The sequence below is a fragment of the Propithecus coquereli genome, unplaced genomic scaffold (genome assembly GCF_000956105.1).
Source record: "Propithecus coquereli isolate 6110/MARCELLA unplaced genomic scaffold, Pcoq_1.0 Scaffold543, whole genome shotgun sequence".
NCBI lineage: Eukaryota > Metazoa > Chordata > Mammalia > Primates > Indriidae > Propithecus > Propithecus coquereli.
The window spans coordinates 366,426-387,086 of record NW_012151319.1 but is presented as its reverse complement, the minus strand read 5'-3'; the positions used below and the strand labels follow the sequence as shown (position 1 = coordinate 387,086).

The following is a 20,661-nucleotide window of genomic DNA, read 5'->3' as shown; positions in this document are numbered from 1 at the left end:
TACTGCACTGCAGTTAATTTGCCAGAAGACTAAATTAGACCATTTAGGGAAATTAGCCTTAATCTGATAAACTGTTATAAAATAGTTTTTTCAATAGCCACAGTAAAATAAACCTAAAAGTTTTGAATGGAGACGAATGTAGGAAATAACATTTCATTTTAAAATGTAGCTCATTGAAAGATTTGCTAGTTATAGTCAAACAGCAAACAAACCTCTAAGTAGTGAGTCAATAGATATCAATGAGATATGAACACAGATGTTCCTTATAGCAGTAATAACCACCAAATGTTGGGGCTTTCTAGGTTATGAATACATTAGTATTCTATTGTGTTTTCCATCAGGCCAACAGTAAAGTTTCTAGTTCTAAATATAAGTCTCTTGGGACTAATCATAGTCTCTACTACTTAAGGAGCTCGTGCAATCAAAAGATTAGAGATTTAAGCTGTTTTGTTCTTTTTGGAATATCTGCATGCTGCTACTTTACTGGTATTTTATCACAAATGCTTAGCATTTCTTAGTGATAATTGTTCTGTATCTCAATCAATTCATCCAATGCAGAATTATAGAAGAATATCACTTTTTATTAGCTCCTGAGATACATTTAAATGGAACAGCTCTATCATAACAACTGCCACGCATGATATATATGGTTTAATATGGTGCCGTAATATCTACTGATCATAATAAGTCAAGTTACTCAGAAGAAAAACAAACAAGTCAGCTTAATATTTTAACTACCTGGCTGATGTGCATGCTGGTGTCACAAGTTAAAGGTCTGGCTGAAGTCAGATCATTAGAGCCCAGGAGAGTCGATATGATTCCATTTTGATCAACTTTTCTAATCATGGTTCCATCAACAAAGTAGATTAATCCGTTCTTATCAATCGCCATTCCTTCATTGAAGAGAAGTCAATATTACTAATTTTTCAAAAATGATTAATTTTGATTAAACTCCTAAGCCCATCACTAAACTCAACACTTAACCCCGGTGATAACATAGGTGACAGGCAGCAGGTAGGAGTGCAGTTGCAAATGTGTGAGACAACAAGCAACATAGGCATTTACAGTACAAATAAATTCAAAATTCAGTAACGAAATAATCCAAATTTGTAAGATTCTCCAGTGAGTGTATGTCTGAATTACATAGGTAGTACGTATATGTTTCATAAATAAAATTATAATGTTTATATAATGACATAGGCTATAGATTATAGAAACATGCTCAAATTCTATTTCTGCAAACTGACAGTAATGACATTCTTCTAACAGAATAGATCTAAGCCAAGGTTAGTGTTTTGTTGACCTTGTTACAATGAAATTTGCTATTATGAATAATTCAGTGCAAATACTTTTTTCCAGTCCTTGTTCACACAAAAGTCACTAGTTATAATGAAAAAAAAAAAAAAAGCCCCCAAACCAAAAAACATTGTAATGAATAGCATAATACACAAGCCAGGAGTCAGTCCTGACTGGTTTAAAAGCCTTTATCACATAGGATTTTAGCCCTTGTTACCTCCAGAAATTCCTCCCAGCAAGCATTTTTTCCCATGGCATAGAAACAAAAGCTGAACAGCTCCAAAGTGTGTGAGGGCGAATAGGGTTGCTTAGTGATGGTTTTTAAAGACGTCTGGGACTCATTCATGACAAAGAAATTCCAGGACAATGAAAGAATTTGGACACTTCCTTGAAGTTTAACAGGATGTGACCTGAATTATATAGAGTAGTTGTTTCATTCTTTGAAGAGTTGAAAAAATGGTATGACATTAAAAAAATGCCAAGAACCTAATATTTACTGTAAAATCAACTTAGGATTCTAGTAGTTTTGTGCTAAATGGCTTTTAAAAGCACTAGATGTGAAACAGCTCTCCAGAACACAGTTGAAGGCAAAATGTTAGACTCAGCATTAAATATAACCAGGCACTAACTGGATTTTCTCCTTTTGCTTTTATTTTTTTAAATAAAAAGAACTCCTCAAATGGGTAACTGCCAGCACCTTTGGGACTCATGAGTGTTGCTTCCACGGCCTTCCCGCCGTCCCCACACCTGGCTTCGTCAAATGGAAGGCACTGCTCTCCCGTCCCTGCAACTACTTCCGCATTTTTAGTCAAGTCTTTGGCACCCGTGAGTGACTTTGGGCGATAAATCCTGCGCGTGTTAGTGTCAGAAACGTACAGATCTCCTGTGACAGGATCCGTTGCAAGGTAGTATCTATGAGCTGGGTTGCTGCTGTAAAAAGGATCACACGTACACATCACAAGAGAGTTACTCCCGATACACAGAGGGAAATTAAAAGCAAAATGAAACAGATCATGAGAAATGGATTATAAACTGGAATGTATGATCAAAGACCAGCAAATGAATAGTACTGTATATTTAATAATGACTTAAAGGAATGTGATCACAGGCAACAATTCTCTGATATTACTGTTTTCCTTCCTTGCCTGATGTTGAACATGCAACAACATATTAACCGCTATCTTAAAAATCATTACCTTTAAAAAGCAGTATGTGTCTTGCCTAAAACAAAGAAGCAAGTTCTCTGTATCTTTTTGGCTCAATGCAAATCCATTAATAAATTGCCCATCACTGACAGACATAAAGTTTATTCCAGGGAAAGGGTGTCTCTATCAAATTCTCCTGATTTCACTTGTACCTCATCATAAGGAATTATTCTTCCAAATGGAAAACCTACACCAGAAAACAGGCAGTATTTTGTTCATCTTGGTTGCTCTATCATAATCTAGGAAAGTTACAATGTTTATCCTAAGATATGGGGGTTAAATACTAAAATGAGATCATTCCAGTGTAGGAGGCAGTCACCATTGGTGGCCTAATGCAGTAAGTCAGAATGCTAGATCCATTGGTTTTATTTTTAAAGTTTGTGAACCAAGCTGCTCTGAAACCTGTCTATGGACTTTATGAGATATAAACATTTGTTCACAAAATGTAATGCCTCGATTTTATAAAGTAATGCAAATGTGAAATATTTTATGTCCCATTACCTGTAAAAAATGATAAGACCAATATTATCAAGGAATGGACAAATTATGACATATCATTGGAATTAAAAAGTTGATGTTCTCACAAACACTCAACACTATATTCTTAAAAATTAATGTAATTTTGTACCATGTGCAAATATTACCTTCTTGAAAAACATCTTAAAATAATTTAAATGATTTGGTATCCCAACTGATAGGTATCTACTAGATTACATATATCTTTTTTTAATTTTTTTTTTTTGAGACAGAGTCTCAGAGTGTAATGGCATCATCTTAGCTCACAGCAACCTCAAACTCATGGACTCAAGTGATCCTCCTGCCCCAGCCTCCCGAGAAGCTGGGACTATAGGTGTGCACCACGACACCTGGCTAATTTTTCTATTTTTAGTAGACATGGGGTCTCGCTCTTGCTCAGGCTGGTCTCGAACTCCTAAGCTCAAGCAGTCCTCCTGCCGTGGCCTCCCAGAGTGCTGGGATTACAGGTGTGAGCCACCGCGCCCGGCCCCCCATGTATCTTTTGATGACAAACTTGGTTTTTACTAATTCCTTCTTATTCTCTCTCTCCTTCTCCCTCTCTCCATAGACGGCCACCCAAACCCACACCCGTCCATGCACACACAGAGACTTATAAGCTTGTTTCCATTTATTTTATATGGGAACATCTAAAATATGTAGTATAAATCTGACTCTATGTGAACATTTTTATTCTAATGGTAGTGTAGTAGTTTTCTCCTTACTGACGAGGTTAGGTTCTAATGAAACAATTCTCACTACTTAATGCTTTCTCTAAGTGCTGAATACATGAAATTTATTGTTCCTATAAGAGATTCTATTCTTAAATGAACAGGTGATAGTTTCTACTAGTGCTTCTTACAGTGGCGGAAGGGGACAGAAGATCACACCAGGAGCCCACAGAGACCTCTGGAGCTCTCAAGAGCCCTGTGGCTGTGATGCTGGTACACAGAGAACTACGAAAACATACCAAGGCCTGAATACCTTCAGTTTTGGATCTCCTTTTCAGCCATATCTTTTTGTGACAATAGACAGACTAGAGCAAGAGGTCTTGAGTGTGTAAATATGGGTTAAAGGGTAAAAAGTGATATGAAGAATTCAAAGAAATGCAAATCATTACAGAATAAAAATACTTCAGAACTACTAGGTTATGGGAAATGATCAACTTGCCATGCTAAGTGTTATTATATCATTTTCCCAAGTTGATGCCTAAAATTTCAAATGCAGCAAGACATATTGTATTCCTTAATTTGGTAGTTTATTACTTTGTAATGAAGAGTTACATATCAATATAACATTCAGAACAATTTTACAGAGGTTTTTCTCCCTTTCAGCAAACAGTCTGATAGTGACAGAGCTGGTCTTTCAGGTGTATATAGTTGTTGTGACAGAGTTACAACTCCATCGAGTTGGGTCTTTTGAAAGACATGACGTTGGAGAGACTTCTTTAGCCTTTCCTATCTCCCTGATTATATGGTAACTGTGAATAGTTGTATAGTTGGTTATGAGTGTACACATACACACACCCCTTTTTCTTGTCAGTTGTATATCTATGAGTATAAACTCTGGGTCAGACTGCCTGGGTTTAAATCCTAGCTTCATTGTTTACTAAATGTGTGATCTTGGGCAAGTTACCTAACTTACCTATGCCTCAGATCCCATATTCGTACAGGTGATGATAATAATAGATATTTCATAGCATGCTGAGAGGATTACACGAATATATGTAAAATCCTTAGAACAGAGCCTAGCACATACCACATGCTCAGTAAAAATGAACTATTCTTAATATTTGCTTTTGTCCTGTTTCCTCTTATAGTGCAGTATGTATTTTGCCTTATAACCTTATAAAGTATATGAATGCAATAATTATTGTTACCTAAAGTATGACTTGCTTTCTGAAAATGTTAAAAAAATTATCTACACTTGGATAGGTTCAGATTTATTTCCTTATTTTTGCTGTTATAACAGCAATTTGTAATATTCTTTTTTTGTTTTTTTTTTTTTTGAGATAGAGCCTGGCTCTGTTGCCCTGGCTAGAGTGCCGTGGCATCAGCCTAGCTGACAGCAACCTCAAACTCTTGGGCTCAAGCGATCCTCCTGTCTCAGCCTCCCAAGTAGCTGGGACTACAGGCATGCGCCACCATGCCTGGCTAATTTTTTCTATATACATATATTTTTAGTTGTCCAGATCATTTCTTTCTATTTTTAGTAGAGACGGGGTCTCACTCTTGCTCAAGCTGGTCTCGAACTCCTGATCTTGAGCGATCCACCTGCCTTGGCCTCCCAGAGTGCTAGGATCACAGGTGTGAGCCACCGCGCCCGGCCAATATTCTAAACTATTAAAATTATGCAGATCCATCTTAAAATATCCACTTTAAATTGTTTAACGACTAACGATGGTAAAGGTAAATGATTCATTCATACTTCTTCATGATGCTCTCATTTTGAGAAAAAAATAAGCAAACCGATCCTGGCGGTGGCAGCTTGAGTGCTGCTGGCACACTATTTAGCAGCAGGACACGAACTTTCTTGGTAAAAAAAAAAACCAACGGACATTCAAGTCATAAGCTTTGCCTTTATCGGCGTCAGTTTTAATCTTGTGTGGTAGTAATAAGAGAATTTCCAAGGTGCTGCTTATATTTGCTTATTTCATGTCCTGGAGGATCTCCTTCCTTGAAGACACAGAAATTTCTCAATCAAGCAACATATGTCAATGGCTTTAAAAATGTCGACCAAATGAAAGCTCTAATTTTGTACGCAACTCAATTGTCCGGAAGAACAAATGTGGGGGAAATACGTGGTCCTAGAGAAGAGAATTAGCCTCTGGAAATATTCCCCACGGAATGGTAGGAAATGGGAACCGGACACGTGCCCTGCAGCGCAGAGTAGCATGGCAAATTAGAGCTGGTTCTTAGACCCTGGCCTCTCCTAGATGAATAGAGGGGTCAGCATTGAAGCACTAAAAATAAAAGGAGTGAGTCTGGAAATTTTTGGTTGACAGACTGGTGGCAGAGAAGCTCTGAATTGTAAATGCGATAGGAACGGGATTCAAGGTCACTCAACTTAAGCATGAAGAGTTTCCTGGTAGGCTGAGCTAGTACTTGCTGTCCAGCTTCCTGGAAAGGCAAGACCCTAAAGAGGCTGGTGTGCTGGGGCGAGTGAGTGGTGAGATTTTCGGTCAGGACTGTGTCTCGAGTGAAAAACGTGAGGCTACCATGAATGAAAAAGGCTGCCGCCGGCAGCTGGGAGGCAGGGATTTACAAAATGCTTGGTTTTGGGAAATCTCTGCTCAGTGGTAGGAGCAGCAGCATCCTTGTGTGATTGATTTTCTGAAATTTTACCATTTCAGGAAGGTTTGAAATATTACAATTTCGACTAATAGCAAAACCAAAGGAACTGAGATCAAGTTAAGAACCATTAGTATATTGCACTTTGATTCTCAACTCATCCTGAATTTCCAAGATCATCACAATTATCAAGCCATCCTCTCTACAGTCTTATTCAATTAGACGCAGATTCAGTGGTAAGTGCGGGCTGGATTTGCTCATTTATTTTGTCATAATTTAATCTTCTTAGACTAGAGAAATATTCACAAAGAACAAGCCATAGAAGAGATATTATTAGCATTTTTATCTTTTTAGTTGGAAATTGTGCCATGGCCCTTAGAACACAAAGCATTTGAAGAAGCATAGTAAATTATATTTATGTATAAAAGTAAAACTGCCTATCTTATGATAACCAAAGGACTATTTGGATTATTGCAAACAGGGACTTGGGCTGTGGTATTTCTGTGTCTACTCATGTTTTAAATATTAAGTCAATATGGAGTGCCGAATCAAGTTTTTACAATTTTGTATCTAAACTTTAATTGATTCAATTTCACAGACCTGTGAGTGACACTTTCTTTGATCCTTTAACTGGTAATATAAAATTCACAAAGTTGATTTTTAGTTTTACATGTTTAAAAGCCCCTTGGCTGGTATTAGTTAATTAGTATAAGTTTTTATTTTGGAATCTAAAAGAATTGGAACAAGGATGAGATAAAATTTACTACCTATGAAAGAGGTTTGTTAGCAAACTAATACTGTAAACATCATGGGGGAAATGTTTGGCATATCTAAAAGAAACATTTTTAAAGCAGTATAGAAGCTCAATTTATGTCACAATCAAAATGTTGACTGAATAATATTTATATCTATTCATTAAAGTATAGCTAAGGACTTTTATTTTATAGACTATCCTGGCAGTACTTATTAATTTGGTATAATAAAATACTCTCTGAATTTTAAAATAAGACTATGTGTCTTTATTTTTTTTATTCAATGTTTTCAGTAGTTCCCCCATTAGTCCAATTAATGAGTCTACAGTAAATGAAATATAGTAAGACGATCAGAAGCATGCATTTTTATATTTTACTTAATTATTAACAACTGACAATACCATTCTTTTTATAGATTTGGACACATTTTCAATTTCTTTTTCTTCCTCTGACCGATTCCTAAGCCTCTCATAACTTTTGTGCTTCCCAAGAAAGTGCAGATAAGGAGAAAAACCAGGTGGGATTTTATTCACCGGAAAAGGAAGATGATCACAGGCAGGCAAATAGGAGGGAGCAGCTGAAAAGGATTTTAGTTTTCTAAGCTAAAGAAAGAAGCTCCAGTGAGCTAAAATATGTTGATTTTGTTAGGTCAAGTTTGATTAATTAGTTATTAAGCAGATGGAATTCCTATTTTTATCAAAGATATCATCTATTTGGTCATTCAGGCTCAAACACCCTGCATGTTTCTACATTTTTCCTCTTTCTTAACACCCATATACAGACCCTCCATGCTCTGCTTCCCTTTATTTCCTCGGTTGACTTCCTTCATTGCTAACCATCCCACTTTAGGTATGTAGCATCTCACGGTTTAGTCCAACAGCTTTCTACCTTATCCTCAAGTCATCCTGAACACTGATATCAGAGTAATCTTCCTAAAAGGCCACTTCGAGTATGCCATTTGTTCAACCTCCTAAAATGATTCCCCACTGACTCAGTTATCCGATAGGACAGACAGCAACTCGGAGCACTCAAGGCCTGAAGCACTCTGGCCCTAACCTGCCTCGCTCCCTGCATCTCTTGTTATTACCAACACGAACCCCCTGCTCCATTCAGGCGGATCTGATTACCCTTAGAACATGTCTTGCTCATCTCATTCCCTGACCCCAGTACCTTTGCTTGCTCTATATTCTTTTTTTCATGACTGCCTTCCTTGCTTCTTGCCTTTCTATTTAAACAGACTCATTCATAGACCTAGCTCACATATCCACCCTTCCAGGAAACTTTTCCTCATGGCGCTCCCATCTCCCAGTAGACTCTTCCTCCATAGAATTACTCTTACATTGTAAGCCACGGATGTGATTAAGTGTCAAAGAATGGTAGTTTGTCACATATCTGTTAATACCTTGTTTCTGCCACTCGATTGTGAGTTCTGAGGGCAGGTACTTTGTCTTACATTACTATGTGTCAAAGCGCTTAGCACATGGTAAATGATCAGTTAACACTGATGGATTTAATACAAATGAATATCAATATAAAACCCAAACGGTGTATTTTACATGCTTGGTACAGAAAGGAAATGCAGAGGCCCACACTTAGTGAGGATGATGCACAGAGGAGAGAGGTTACGGAGAATCATGAGAGAGGGTTACAGTGGGTATCACCGCCAAACACCGTGAGTTAGTACATAATGAGTTGATACTACAAGGCGTTGTTAATCATAATGTAGTTCCTTATAGATTTTTTTCCCAGAGAAAGAGATTATGCTCTAAGTAATTTGTAAAATGGCTGTAAAATAAGTCTCGCTGTTGGTTTACCCAGGGAATGACCCCATAGAAACCTAGCCATCTGGACACACAAAAACTGGCTGTGTGGTATAGAGCAAAGACATAGTTTTCAGTGTAGTCCGAATCTCTGATCCCCTTTTCTTAGTTTTGTGTCTTAGGGAAGATACGTAACTTCCTTGAGCCTCAATTAGCCCATCTGTAACCCTGCAAGAGTGTTATGTGGACCTGCAAGAACATATATAAAATTTCTGGCCCGGTGCCTGGCATGTAACAGGCCTGCTTGTTAAAAGGTAGCTGCTTTGATAGTTGTTTCTGTATCGCCTGCAGCAGTTTCGCATTTAGTTGGTGTGCGTCCCTGTTTCTTTCCTCTTTTCTCCATGGCTACCAAGAAAGCAAGGCCAGGCATTTTTTGATATTCTACTGTGGTTTCTAATAGCAGAGCTTTGCATGCTCAGTATTCTGGGGAGATTTAGTGTTCATCTGAGCATGTGACCGAGCTATTAGCTAAAAGTACAAGATCAATAGGAGATCTCAGGGAAAGGTCATGGACCATGCCTGGTCCCTCTGATATGCAACAGCTATAAATCTTTCAGGAGAACTTTGGTTTTCATTTGCTAGTCGTCAGTCTCTACACAACAATTTAAATGGGTTATGTTGATTTATTCATTTAAAATACCTCACATAAAATATCATGAATTTTGTAATCTGATACCATTTTGTTAGATACTTTAATGGCTAAACTAGATCTAGCATGTCGAACCTATCTTGCTTTTTGCTAGCTTTACTTTAAAACATTGATTTTTCTCTCTTTCAGGCTGTGCTGAGTAAAGTTTTTCATTCGAATGTGTCCATACAAACCTCTACTGTATTTTCTCCAGCTAAGTGAACCCAGCAAATAGAGTATGGAAAAATTTTGAGCCTATACATTTGCTTTAACTATATTCATCCTTAGCTTTGAAGAAAGTCTTTTCCTCTGTCCTAACACAATGAAAACATTACTACTTAAATCTAGTAGCTCTCCCAAACAAGAAAAATATCAAAACTACAAGCAGAGCCGATTTACCAGGAAGCTAATAAAGCTTCAGCTTCAGCATCTCTCATGCGCATGGTCCCTTAAGCCCAATGAGGGGTCTGGGCTATATGTTCACAGGATCATATGGTTTTTAAAATTTTCCAAGGTAAAATATTTTTAGATTATTTTTCTTAAACAGAGTCTCCCAGGTCGAATAAACTTTGGGCCTAGTAAAATATGACTTGCCCTGGGTATTGGTCAAATTATACAGGCCTCCTGGAACTTTGCTACTGTGCTTCAAATTTTGTTCTGTTCAAGACTGAAGCTTAGAAATCTTTTTTGTTGTACAGCAATATCTGCTATCATGCTTTTTTGTAACAAAATTTATTTTAAGAACCACCTTGAAAATATTTCTCAAATTATATTGCATAATACAATTTGCAATATAACGGTTCAATTAAGCAGTTTTAATTCCTTTGGTGTTCCGTGATACCGAGTTTCCTCTCTCATGATGAAATGTTATTAGAAAACAACTTCAGAGAGTCACATTGAGAAGGACATTTGAAAATATTATAATAACCTCTAAGTAAGATGCTTACCTATGTCTAAAATCTTTATTTCTTGGTGGAAGCAGATAAAAAAGGTAAAAATAAAAAAGCACAGTTAGAAAAAATTTCTAAAATATAATGAGTTGAATTCTGAGATTTTAATTATTCGTATAGAAAATTGCCAACTTAAGTAGACATAACACTAGAAATGAATTTTGTAGGCCATGGCTTACCAAATAACTTAGAAAATAGAATGATTTTGATAATCACATTTCAATGAACAAAGCAAAGACAACAGTATGTTACTTTCACAATTGGCATTATAGCGAATGGATTAACCCAACTTGAAGATCCAATATTCTAGTTATAAGTTTTAGCCCCAGTTCATTTAATATCAGAGCCTGATATCATAGGACATATTTTGTGCCTTAATTTCAGCCATAGTGAAATAAAAGAGTAACATCTACATCACAGAGTTATTCTGAAGAAAAAAAAAGAGATTTAAGGATCATAGTTCTATCCTTTTAGAGCACAGAAAATTCAACACAATCAGTGAGACATTTTATATACTAAGTGACTCTATACTCTTTAATATCTTCATGATACAATATATATGTGTTGTGATTCTGCTAACTTTAATCAAGAATCTGACTTCTTTTTAGAGAGAATTTTAGACATTGATTTAGTACATCAGACTCAACATTTTCTTATAAAGGCAGGTTTAGCTTTGATTAAATTCTCAAATTTAAGAAATACATACCTCAATTCCAAAACACTCGTTACATTTCCAGAAGGGAATATCCGCCGAACGTAGTTGAAATCCCCTACATAGAGACTGCCATCGATCCCGCAGGCCAGCGCGACCGGGGCCAAGAGCTTATTCCCGTCAGCTTGACCATTGCAGCTGGGGCAGGAGATGCTGCGCCTTCGCCCGTTGCCCATGATGCTACTGACAACTGGAGGCTGTTGGGAGATAAACTGGTTTTCCCCATTTCCCTTGTACAGTATACCTAGAAGAAATAAAATGCATTTTTAACGATAAAATGTATAACGATGAAAAATAAACATGTTCGCTACAGATCTAAATAAAATTCAGTGCCTTTTAGATTTCAATTGGGAAATTTTTATTTAAAGTTCTGTTGGAAAGAATTCTATACAATCACTCAGTGTAAAATATTACATGAAGAAGTACATAGGATATATACAAAAAGTGCTGTCTGTTATGAATTTAAAAAATGTTTGATGAAAGAAAAAGAGGACTAACAAGAAAAATTAAACCCAAATTCTCAACATCAGAGATTATCAATCTTGGCTATGCATTGGAACTGCTGGGGGAGCTATAAAAAATACTGATGCCTGGTTCCCACCTTGAGAGATTCTAGTTTAACTGGTCTGGGGTGCGGCCTTGCACTGAAAGTTTAAAAACCCCTCCAGGTGATCTTAGTGTGCAACCAAGTTTGGGAAGTGTACTCGACGTAATGTTCTTTAGGGAATAACAAGTTTGCCTAATTGCTAATCAATGCTGAAAATATTACATTTTAATCTAATTAATAAAAATGTACACCAGGAATAGAAATTGCTTCCTTATGAATTTATCATTCATTTAAAAATACTTTAAGATACTTTATGGAAAACAAAGTTAGAACATATATATCAAACCTCCAAAGCTGTTCATTATAATGGAGGCTTATTTTAATTTTAGTATACTGTCAAAGAATATTCTTGCTTATAGTCTCATCCTATGTAAGGATGCATATACATGGTGGTTATTCAAAACGTCAAACATAACAAAACCGCTGTGGAAGGCAAATTATTTATTTAAAGTGAATTCTGCTTTAAGGCATTAAAGTGCCAATAATTGTTACCAAGACAAAATGCCAATCTGCTCCTTTATGGCCTTCAATGAAAATCTGAGAAAAAAAGCCAAATGAGTATTAAATATTTTCATAGTTAGAAATTAGATTTGAGTCGAGATTCTAATTTTATTCATTTTGCCATTACTATATATAGATCAATGGCTCCATTTTGGTCTCATGTACATTGGATAGTCGGCTGCTATTGTTCCATGCATATTTTATGACACTTCTTAATGTGTTATTATCTGTATAAACCACCTGCTGCTTTGACTTTAGAGCCACATATGTTATATTTATTGTATGTTCTATGTTTCGAAGCAGTTCTCAGAGCTAATGACTATACTTCTTAGCGGATACATTTAAGAGAATAATTCGATGAAAGTATAAACAGGAAACTTGAGAAAGTGTTTTTTCCCCCACTTTGGGATAATTTTAAAGTGAAGAAGAGATTAGAATAATTATGTTCTCCTTATAGCTCAGCACATTTTAGGTGCATTCTGTGATTACTTTTTTAATGCTTTGCTATTTGGGTGATGTAATAATCATAGCAAATTTACATAAAGAAATCAGGAAACATAAAACAGGTTTATGCAAATTTAAGGAAAAATAATCTAAATAAGCTGGATCATAACAAGAGATGAAATGCATTTTGCCTTGAATATTCAAAGAATACATTAATGATACCTAAGATTCTTCTTTCTGTGATTACGTTATTTGACAATTATGGAACTATAATTTCCTATAAGAGCCAGTTCTGTAATTTTCATCAGAAGAATCCTACAAGTCTGCCTACTGCTCTAGCACACCTGATTTACTCAGTCACTACTTCGAATGATTGGCCCTTCATGATTCTCCTCTATTAGGACAGAACAGAAAAATGAATATTAGAATATTTATTCTCATGTTTCAGGGCGCCTGCACAAACACGTGTCACTGTCTACATTTTTGCCTTTTCTTCTTCATTTATTTCTATAGCTCATCCACCTTGCCATGATTACAAATCACTTTGTTTATTCAATCAGACACATGTCACTTTGGAAAGCCACTACTCGTCAAACTGTTCTTGGATAAAATTCTAAATCACAATCCATTCACCCTGTGACTTAGGTTACCATTTTAAAATAAAATATATTTTATAATTTATAACATTTTTTGGAGGACAGAATTTTGGGTAGTTTAGTTTTTACATGTGACTTGACATTTTAACAAAAGTTAACTATATATTATTCTGGTTTAGAATATGTGTGTATATATGTGTGCACATATTTATATTATATATGCACAGAATATCTACAAGTTTCTTAATCCACCTAAATATGGTACTGAGTGTGGGCATCATAACAGTGGTGAATTACAGAGGTATGGGCTTTGCTTGCCATCTCCCTACTGGTTCACAGTCTCTTTCGGGTGAAATCCTGTAGTTAATTGGTTATGAACTTTGCCCTGTATTTCTCACTGTAACCAAAATGCATCTAGAGAAATTCCCCCTAGTTTTGTTTGTAAAGGAATTCTGAAGGAATATAAAAATATGTTCAAACTGTGTATAATTTTAAATAATTTAATCAAGAGCAGCTACTAGCATGTCTGGCAGATGACTTTGCGTTTTGAGAGACCATGATTAAGCCTCCTGCTACTAATCTAACAGACTGAAAGTACCACTGCTTCAGACACCACTGATGACTCAAGAGAAGTAACAGATGGAGCAAGCTCCTTGGTTGGGAGTCCCACTTTTCAACATGTGCTCCATGTGACACTAGTTATCAGCTTTGCTCCCAACCTTCTGGGCTGCAAGCTGAACTCCACCCTGATGTCCAGGACAAAATTGCAAAGGTAGTAGGGCTTAATACTGCTATAAAATAGTACAGGTGTGATGAGTTTTTCTGTGTGGTTTTTCTCCCCCGCCCAGCTTCCTTGCTACTGATTTGCTCGGTACTATTATCACCTGGAGGTAAGGCACCAGCATTTCCAAGCACTGGCCTGGCTTGCAAACTACCTTAGACTGAGTAAATTTGGATGGTTAAAATGCATCCTCTCTAACACCTATAAAAATTTTTTTTAAAAAAGGAATGAACAGTGAAATAACATTAATCTGAAAAAATTGACCATTAATCATAGTTAAACATTTAATTGTATTCCATGCTCAATTCTACATTTCCAAAAACCTCTGCAAAATCAAAAGCTAGATTATTTTGCCATGACTGAGAAATTTCCTTTCTGGCTATCTGAAAAAGGAGAGTAGAGATACTAGCATGATATGGTTTAGGATTAGGTTACCTTAAGGTTTTGCTTTTCTAGCAAAACACCTTTAAATTACCTGAGATGCACTTTGCAAGTGGGCAAAATGCTAGAAACACAGTGAAGACAATAGAATTTGTTTAATATAAATAATATTCTTTTTGAGACTAAGCTGGTCATAATTTCACAAATATTAATCTCTTTTAGTTTGTGATATCCGAAACGTTTCTTCAGAGCATATTCACTTATCACATTATCAGGTCTACTACAAGTAATACTTTTGATTCTTGCTTTTTTCTCGGATTATTAATTTATTTTTCCCCCAATACTCACAAACTCAAGTAACAGTATCTGTAACCCTATTTGAGTGGGAGAATATTTTATTCTCAAATACAGTCTAAGCAGAACTGAAAAAAAAAATCCAGATACTCAGAATAGATTAATTACCTAAGAATTAAAAATCTATCAGAAATAGTTTGGTAAATTCACATAGATTTTTATTTTTTATTTATATTTTTAAAAAATACCCCTCCCTCCACTTTTGGTAAACCTTTCTAAAGGACTTTGGATTACACTCACTGACTCACTGTAGAATTAGCCACGCCTAGATGAATAGTTCATGGCAACATCAACATCAGTCTCTTACATTCAAATGGGAAAACCATTTTCGTGATGAATATATGAACATTTTAAAGTATATTAAAAGAGTATTATATAGTTCCCTCTTCAGGCTTTGATAGTCTTTAAAAATATACCTTTATTTTTTGCTACCAATTCTAATCCGACAGCATGGACAGGATAAAATGTGGCTGCAATCTAAGGAATTGGAAGTTGAGCATTGTTAACTATCCGAACAGGATCGTACCATTCTGAACATCCAGTACATGATGTTTATCTAATGTCCAGCCACCCATGTTGGAAGCATCCAATTCATAGCCTTGCAAGACGGCAGTCCTCTTTTCCCACAGAGTCAGGTCCAAACACGACTCATACTCATATCCAACTGACACTGGAATCAAAACAAATCACAGTTCACTTTCCCAATCACAGGCAGAAATGCAATTTATTTTATTATTTTGAAAAAAACTGCCTTTTTCACATTTGTGTTCTGAGACTGTATTTCTACTCATGTATGAGCGGTTAATGGTAATAAAAGAAGATTTGATCATATAAAATTTTTTTAAAAAATGATCTCTCAATATTATTTTCTACTGATTAATAGAAAAAGAATGTTTTTCACATTTCACTGTCTCACATTTCACAGCACAAAATAAAGTCCAGGTTGGAGAAGAGATTAAGTAATTAGATCAGATAAGTCAGCCCCAAATGGTGATTAGGTGATAACCGCCAAAAATAATGTTTGCTACCTGAATAATTAGAGCTGTTTAGTTTCTAAGAACATTCAATTATGGAAAATACTTATGATAAGTCAAGTTCAATGGAACAAAAAAGACAGCCAGATTATGACATTATATTTACATGTTATTATCAGGAATAAAAAAAACTAGCAGTAAACTAATAATATGAATAAATGATAAATGAAAAACTTTTCAGAGTTCACAACCAAACGTGGATTTTAATATTTAGAAAAAAGTGAAGGTAGAAGTGGCAACTACCTGATTGATTTGAACTAATTCCAGTCCAAATTACGAATTAATTTCAGAATAGAATGTCTACTGTATTTTCAGGTAAGAACTGCTAGAACAAAATTGTGTTATCCTTTAGTCTTTGATGTTCTGAGCTTGAGCTTGAAGCTACCCTACCTATCTCTATCGATCCGTATCTCAACAAGTCAAACTTTGATTGCATTGTCTGGTTGTTCAGTGAAACAACCAGGTGGATGTTTTCAGATTTGCTTCCTCTGAATGGAATAACTCTTGGACACAAATGTTGTCTGACATCCTGTTAAATATCATTATGAGTTGAAACTACAGCAGTGTTAGGTACAAAAAACATAAAAATGGATAAGGAAGGCTAGGGAGATAAAGTTGTAAAGAAAAGAAGCAAATGAACAAAGGAAGGGACACATCAAGGAAAATAAACATGGAAGGAAAAAAACGATGTGACAACCTGAAATCTCATTCAGAGAATTCCTCTATAATTTCAGCCAGAAAAACTGATATTTTCTTCATTTTCTTCTTTTTGTCATACAGAGCACATTCTTTTTCCCATGGTACATCTAAACCAGCCAGCTTGTAACTTCCTTAGAACCTTACTCCCTTTAATGACTTTGCATGGCGACACTTAATTTTATGACAGTTCTGACTTCACGAAAAGTTTTTTCAATGCAGAAAAGATACTGACGAAACTTACCAACAGCTTCTGACAGACCATACACCTTCTGATTATATGCATCTGTTTTGTCCCATATAAAAGTATATGCCAAATTTGGCGAAGCAGGAAACCACTTTTGAAAGAGTCTTCCCACTACAGCTACCATAAGATGAACCTTCATTAAATTAAATGGTATAATGGACTGGGTCATGGTGATCTTGAGAACTGACTTATACCCTGCAGCTCTGGAACTCAAATAGGAAAGTTTCAAATCTGTTCCTGGAATCGTAGTTTCCTCGTGGAGTACCTAGGTTTGAATAAAGCAGAGACTTCAAACTGTGATCATGTAGGAGTATCAGATGAAACAGGTTTAAAAGAACCTAGTAGAGCAACCAAAACAAGACACCAAAGAGTCACTATTCACAAATATGTATTTGCGCTGTTATCTCATTCAACAATTAAAAATTACTCTGCTGCCAGCCCAACTGTCTCCTCCTAAAAGCCTCTTGTCATTTATTCTGAGTTAATCACACCTCAGGTGCTACTCTTCATACAGGAAACGCGGTGACTGCTCCATCAGGCTGACATGCACTGACTTGTTAGGACAGTAGTCACAGTGGATTCTCACTAACCCATCTTTCACCCCAGCCACCCTGGAGAATTAGAGCAGACAGTTGTAAGATGGTTAGCTCCGAACAGGGATGCGGTCTAGGCCAAAGATCTGGCCTGTGCCAGGTGGCTCATTAGGGATTAAACCTATGCGTGGAGCCTCATCAGCTGACTGGTCACAGCCTATAAAGCTGGTAAGGACAAAAAAGATCAATTCTTTCGGGTTAAATTGTAGCAAATTCCACATCCATGTTGAGAGGTAATGTAACAATAGCACACTGTCATAATTAAACATGGAGCTACAACTTACCACTGATTTTTGATAAGATGGTAAATGAGCTAATATTTTAGAGCCACATAAAATTTTTCCTAGAGTGCAACTAATATATTATTGAATGCACATAGAAGACACTCAATACATACTTTCTGATTTGAGATTGAACCGTAAAAGTTAACATAAATTTTTGTATAAGGATTACCTCCTTTACAAATTTTTAAAAGTCATACTCTTAACCCCACAGTTTATCTGCCAGTGTGACTAGCTTGATGAATGCTGACACATTTGTATTAACATATGTAAGATACGTTGTGCCAAAACATTATTTAATTATTTTGAAAAATATATTTTACATAGCATATAAAATTTTTCTAAAAAGTTCAGATTCTCTTTACCAATGTTCCTATCTTTCAGTTATGGGAATAACAGTTCTCCATAGGCTCACTATATATGTTGTAAAGTGCAAGGCTAGCTACGTTCAAGAATCCATGCCAGGAACACACGACTTTCTCTACTAAGAATTAACACATTAACTGCCATGTGAGTTGTATTTAACTCATGCTAGTTTTGAGCCCGGGCCCTTGTGAAGCATATGTAACTCACATGTCTTTTCACCTTGGGAGCTGTGAGAACTATTTTTCAAGTTGCATATAACTCATGCATAGAAAACAATAAAAAATAACAAATTTTTCATTAAATTAGAAAGGATCATTTTGTTTTCAGTTTTTATTCTATTTTCGTAATAAAACACTGTGGCTGCAAGGAAAAACATTTTTTTCCTAGTGTGGCAGTCGGTGTGTTAGACAGCATTCTCAAAGGCTTCTTCATGCTGTCCTGTCAAGATTCACCATGCAGACATAAGGGACTGCCTTTTAATGTGAGAACCGTCTGAGAATAGTGATTCAGTGTTTCGTAATGTTTCCCCTCCCCCAACACCCCTCACTCAGAACAGTTAGGAATGATATATGTCTGTCATCCCCACATACTAATAACTTAATAAAAACAAAACTCTTGATAGTGAGGGTACAGCTGTCAGTTTCAATATAAACAAGTTGGAAGTGGCACAAATGAATGGATTAAACAAACTTCCCTTCTGGCCCGTGAGCCAGTGCTGGCATGATGAGGGACGTAGTGCAATATAAAAATCAAGAAGGCATTGATCGCTAAAATAGATACAACCACTTATTACAGTTGGAGTTTTCCTTACCAAACATGCTGACTGAATTCAGCCACAAAACTCTTTTAAGCAAAATAGATTACGAACACACAGAAACTTTTTAGAGCTCTATTAGACCTGGGAAAACCACTAAATTTCAGATCGACAGTACTTCTGTAAGACTGTAGGGTGTCAGGGTGAATAATCCAAAGAGAACTCATTGTTCTCCCATGATCGGGGTGAGATATCAATGGTTTAGTCTGAAAAATAGACTCTGTGACTACTCAATGGCCCTGAAAATATGAGATTGAACCCTAAAGTGCATAATTTGTTTCCTCTTAATTTATTTTCAAAATAATTTCCCATGAAGTGGAGAGGTTTTCTATATGTAAGGGATCCTTTCATTAATATGTACATTCTGTGACCTTCTAGAAGTTGCCTATCTCCAAATATGTTATTCCTGCTTTTAATAACTGACTGTTGTCTCTGTCATTAACCTACTTCCATGGAACAAATATCTGTAATTTTGTTCATTAAAGTATGCCATTCTCCTATGTAATTTAACTTGACTTTATTATTTTGCATTAGTAGCCAAAGTGGGAAAATAAACCACTAAACCTATTTTTGCCAGCTGCGTGATCTGTAAGTGCCATTCTCGACCCCGTAAAACATTCAGTTAGAAACTACGTCCTGCCAATTCTGCCTTCCAAATCTCTGTCTAATGTGTTCCCTCTTCTCCATTTCCACCATTATTGTGACGGTTAGGACCTCTCCATCTGAGCCGCGGATATGTAAGGAAATACAGTTGACAACAACAGCCTGTTCACGGATTTCTGTCTCCTATAAATAATGCATTTTGCCACTTGAGTTAGCTTTAGAGAAATGCTGAAAAATAGTCATTGGTGCCCTGGTTCCACACTGCCTAGAGAACTCAAGGTCTCCACTGGATTGTAATTAAGGGCCACTCATTATCTGGCCACAGTATCATCTTCTGCCTCCTTACCCATATACATCCTACATTTAAACTGTTTACCAGTTTTTACACTACACGACTTGTTCTTACGACCACACTGCTGCTTACCTATTTTCTTCAAATAGAAATAAGCTTTCCTCCCTTTTCGGCCTAATCACTCTTAAAGGCCAACTTACTCTGTGACGCTTTGTTTGGCTTCTTTAGGAATTGATCCACAGTTCTGCATCGAAATCTCTATCACATTTAGAATGATAGGACCCATGTTGAATTCTTTTTACCCTAGTAAAGCGCCATGTACTTGTAAATTTTTACCATATGTTTGCCTACTGTATGAATGAATGGAAAAGAAGACACCTTGTATTTATGGAATTGTTTACTACGTGAAACCCATTTCAATGTCCTGGTTTGCTAGAAATTTGCCACCTTCAGACAGACACTGTCTGTAGGTTAAATCTATTATAGGACTGACTAAGAAGGTCAGAGTTACTGCGAGAGGGACTTGGGGAAGAAATATTAAACTGAAGAAGGTTACGATGAACTTCCTAAAGCTTCAGCTCAAAGTCAGCTTGACTGTGGTACAGTTAATCATTGGGGTGTTGCTCCTGCATTGTGCTTGCCTATAAGCCTTTTTGATTTTTTGTTAGCCTAGACCTTCTTGGCTCACCCTTTCCAATCTCTACCTACACTCCCTCCCTAGTGATCTCTAGTAAATAAAGCCCATGCTTTATTTACATGGAGATGCCCACATTTGTATCTTCAGTTTCAACGTCTTTCCTGGACCCCATTCTTCCATGCCTGCTTCTACTCCAGCCACGTTTGTCCAAGCCACCGTCATCTCTCCTGTGGATGACTGCGATGGCCTCCTAATTGGTCTCCTTGCT

The 20,661-nt window shown here is 36.4% G+C and overlaps 1 protein-coding gene across 1 annotated transcript in view; it reads right to left on the bottom strand.

Annotated features, from left to right (window-relative positions):
* The window catches only part of TENM3 (teneurin transmembrane protein 3), a 216,801-nt gene that overhangs the window by 37,040 nt on the left and 159,100 nt on the right, over positions 1 to 20,661 (bottom strand). Inside the window, exons 14-18 of the mRNA XM_012657467.1 lie at positions 16,805 to 17,072; positions 15,357 to 15,500; positions 11,161 to 11,410; positions 1,994 to 2,226; positions 739 to 893 (exon numbers count right to left, since the gene is read on the bottom strand). Of these exons, the coding sequence (XP_012512921.1) occupies positions 739 to 893; positions 1,994 to 2,226; positions 11,161 to 11,410; positions 15,357 to 15,500; positions 16,805 to 17,072 (1,050 nt within the window). The remainder of the gene's footprint in view (positions 1 to 738; positions 894 to 1,993; positions 2,227 to 11,160; positions 11,411 to 15,356; positions 15,501 to 16,804; positions 17,073 to 20,661) is intronic.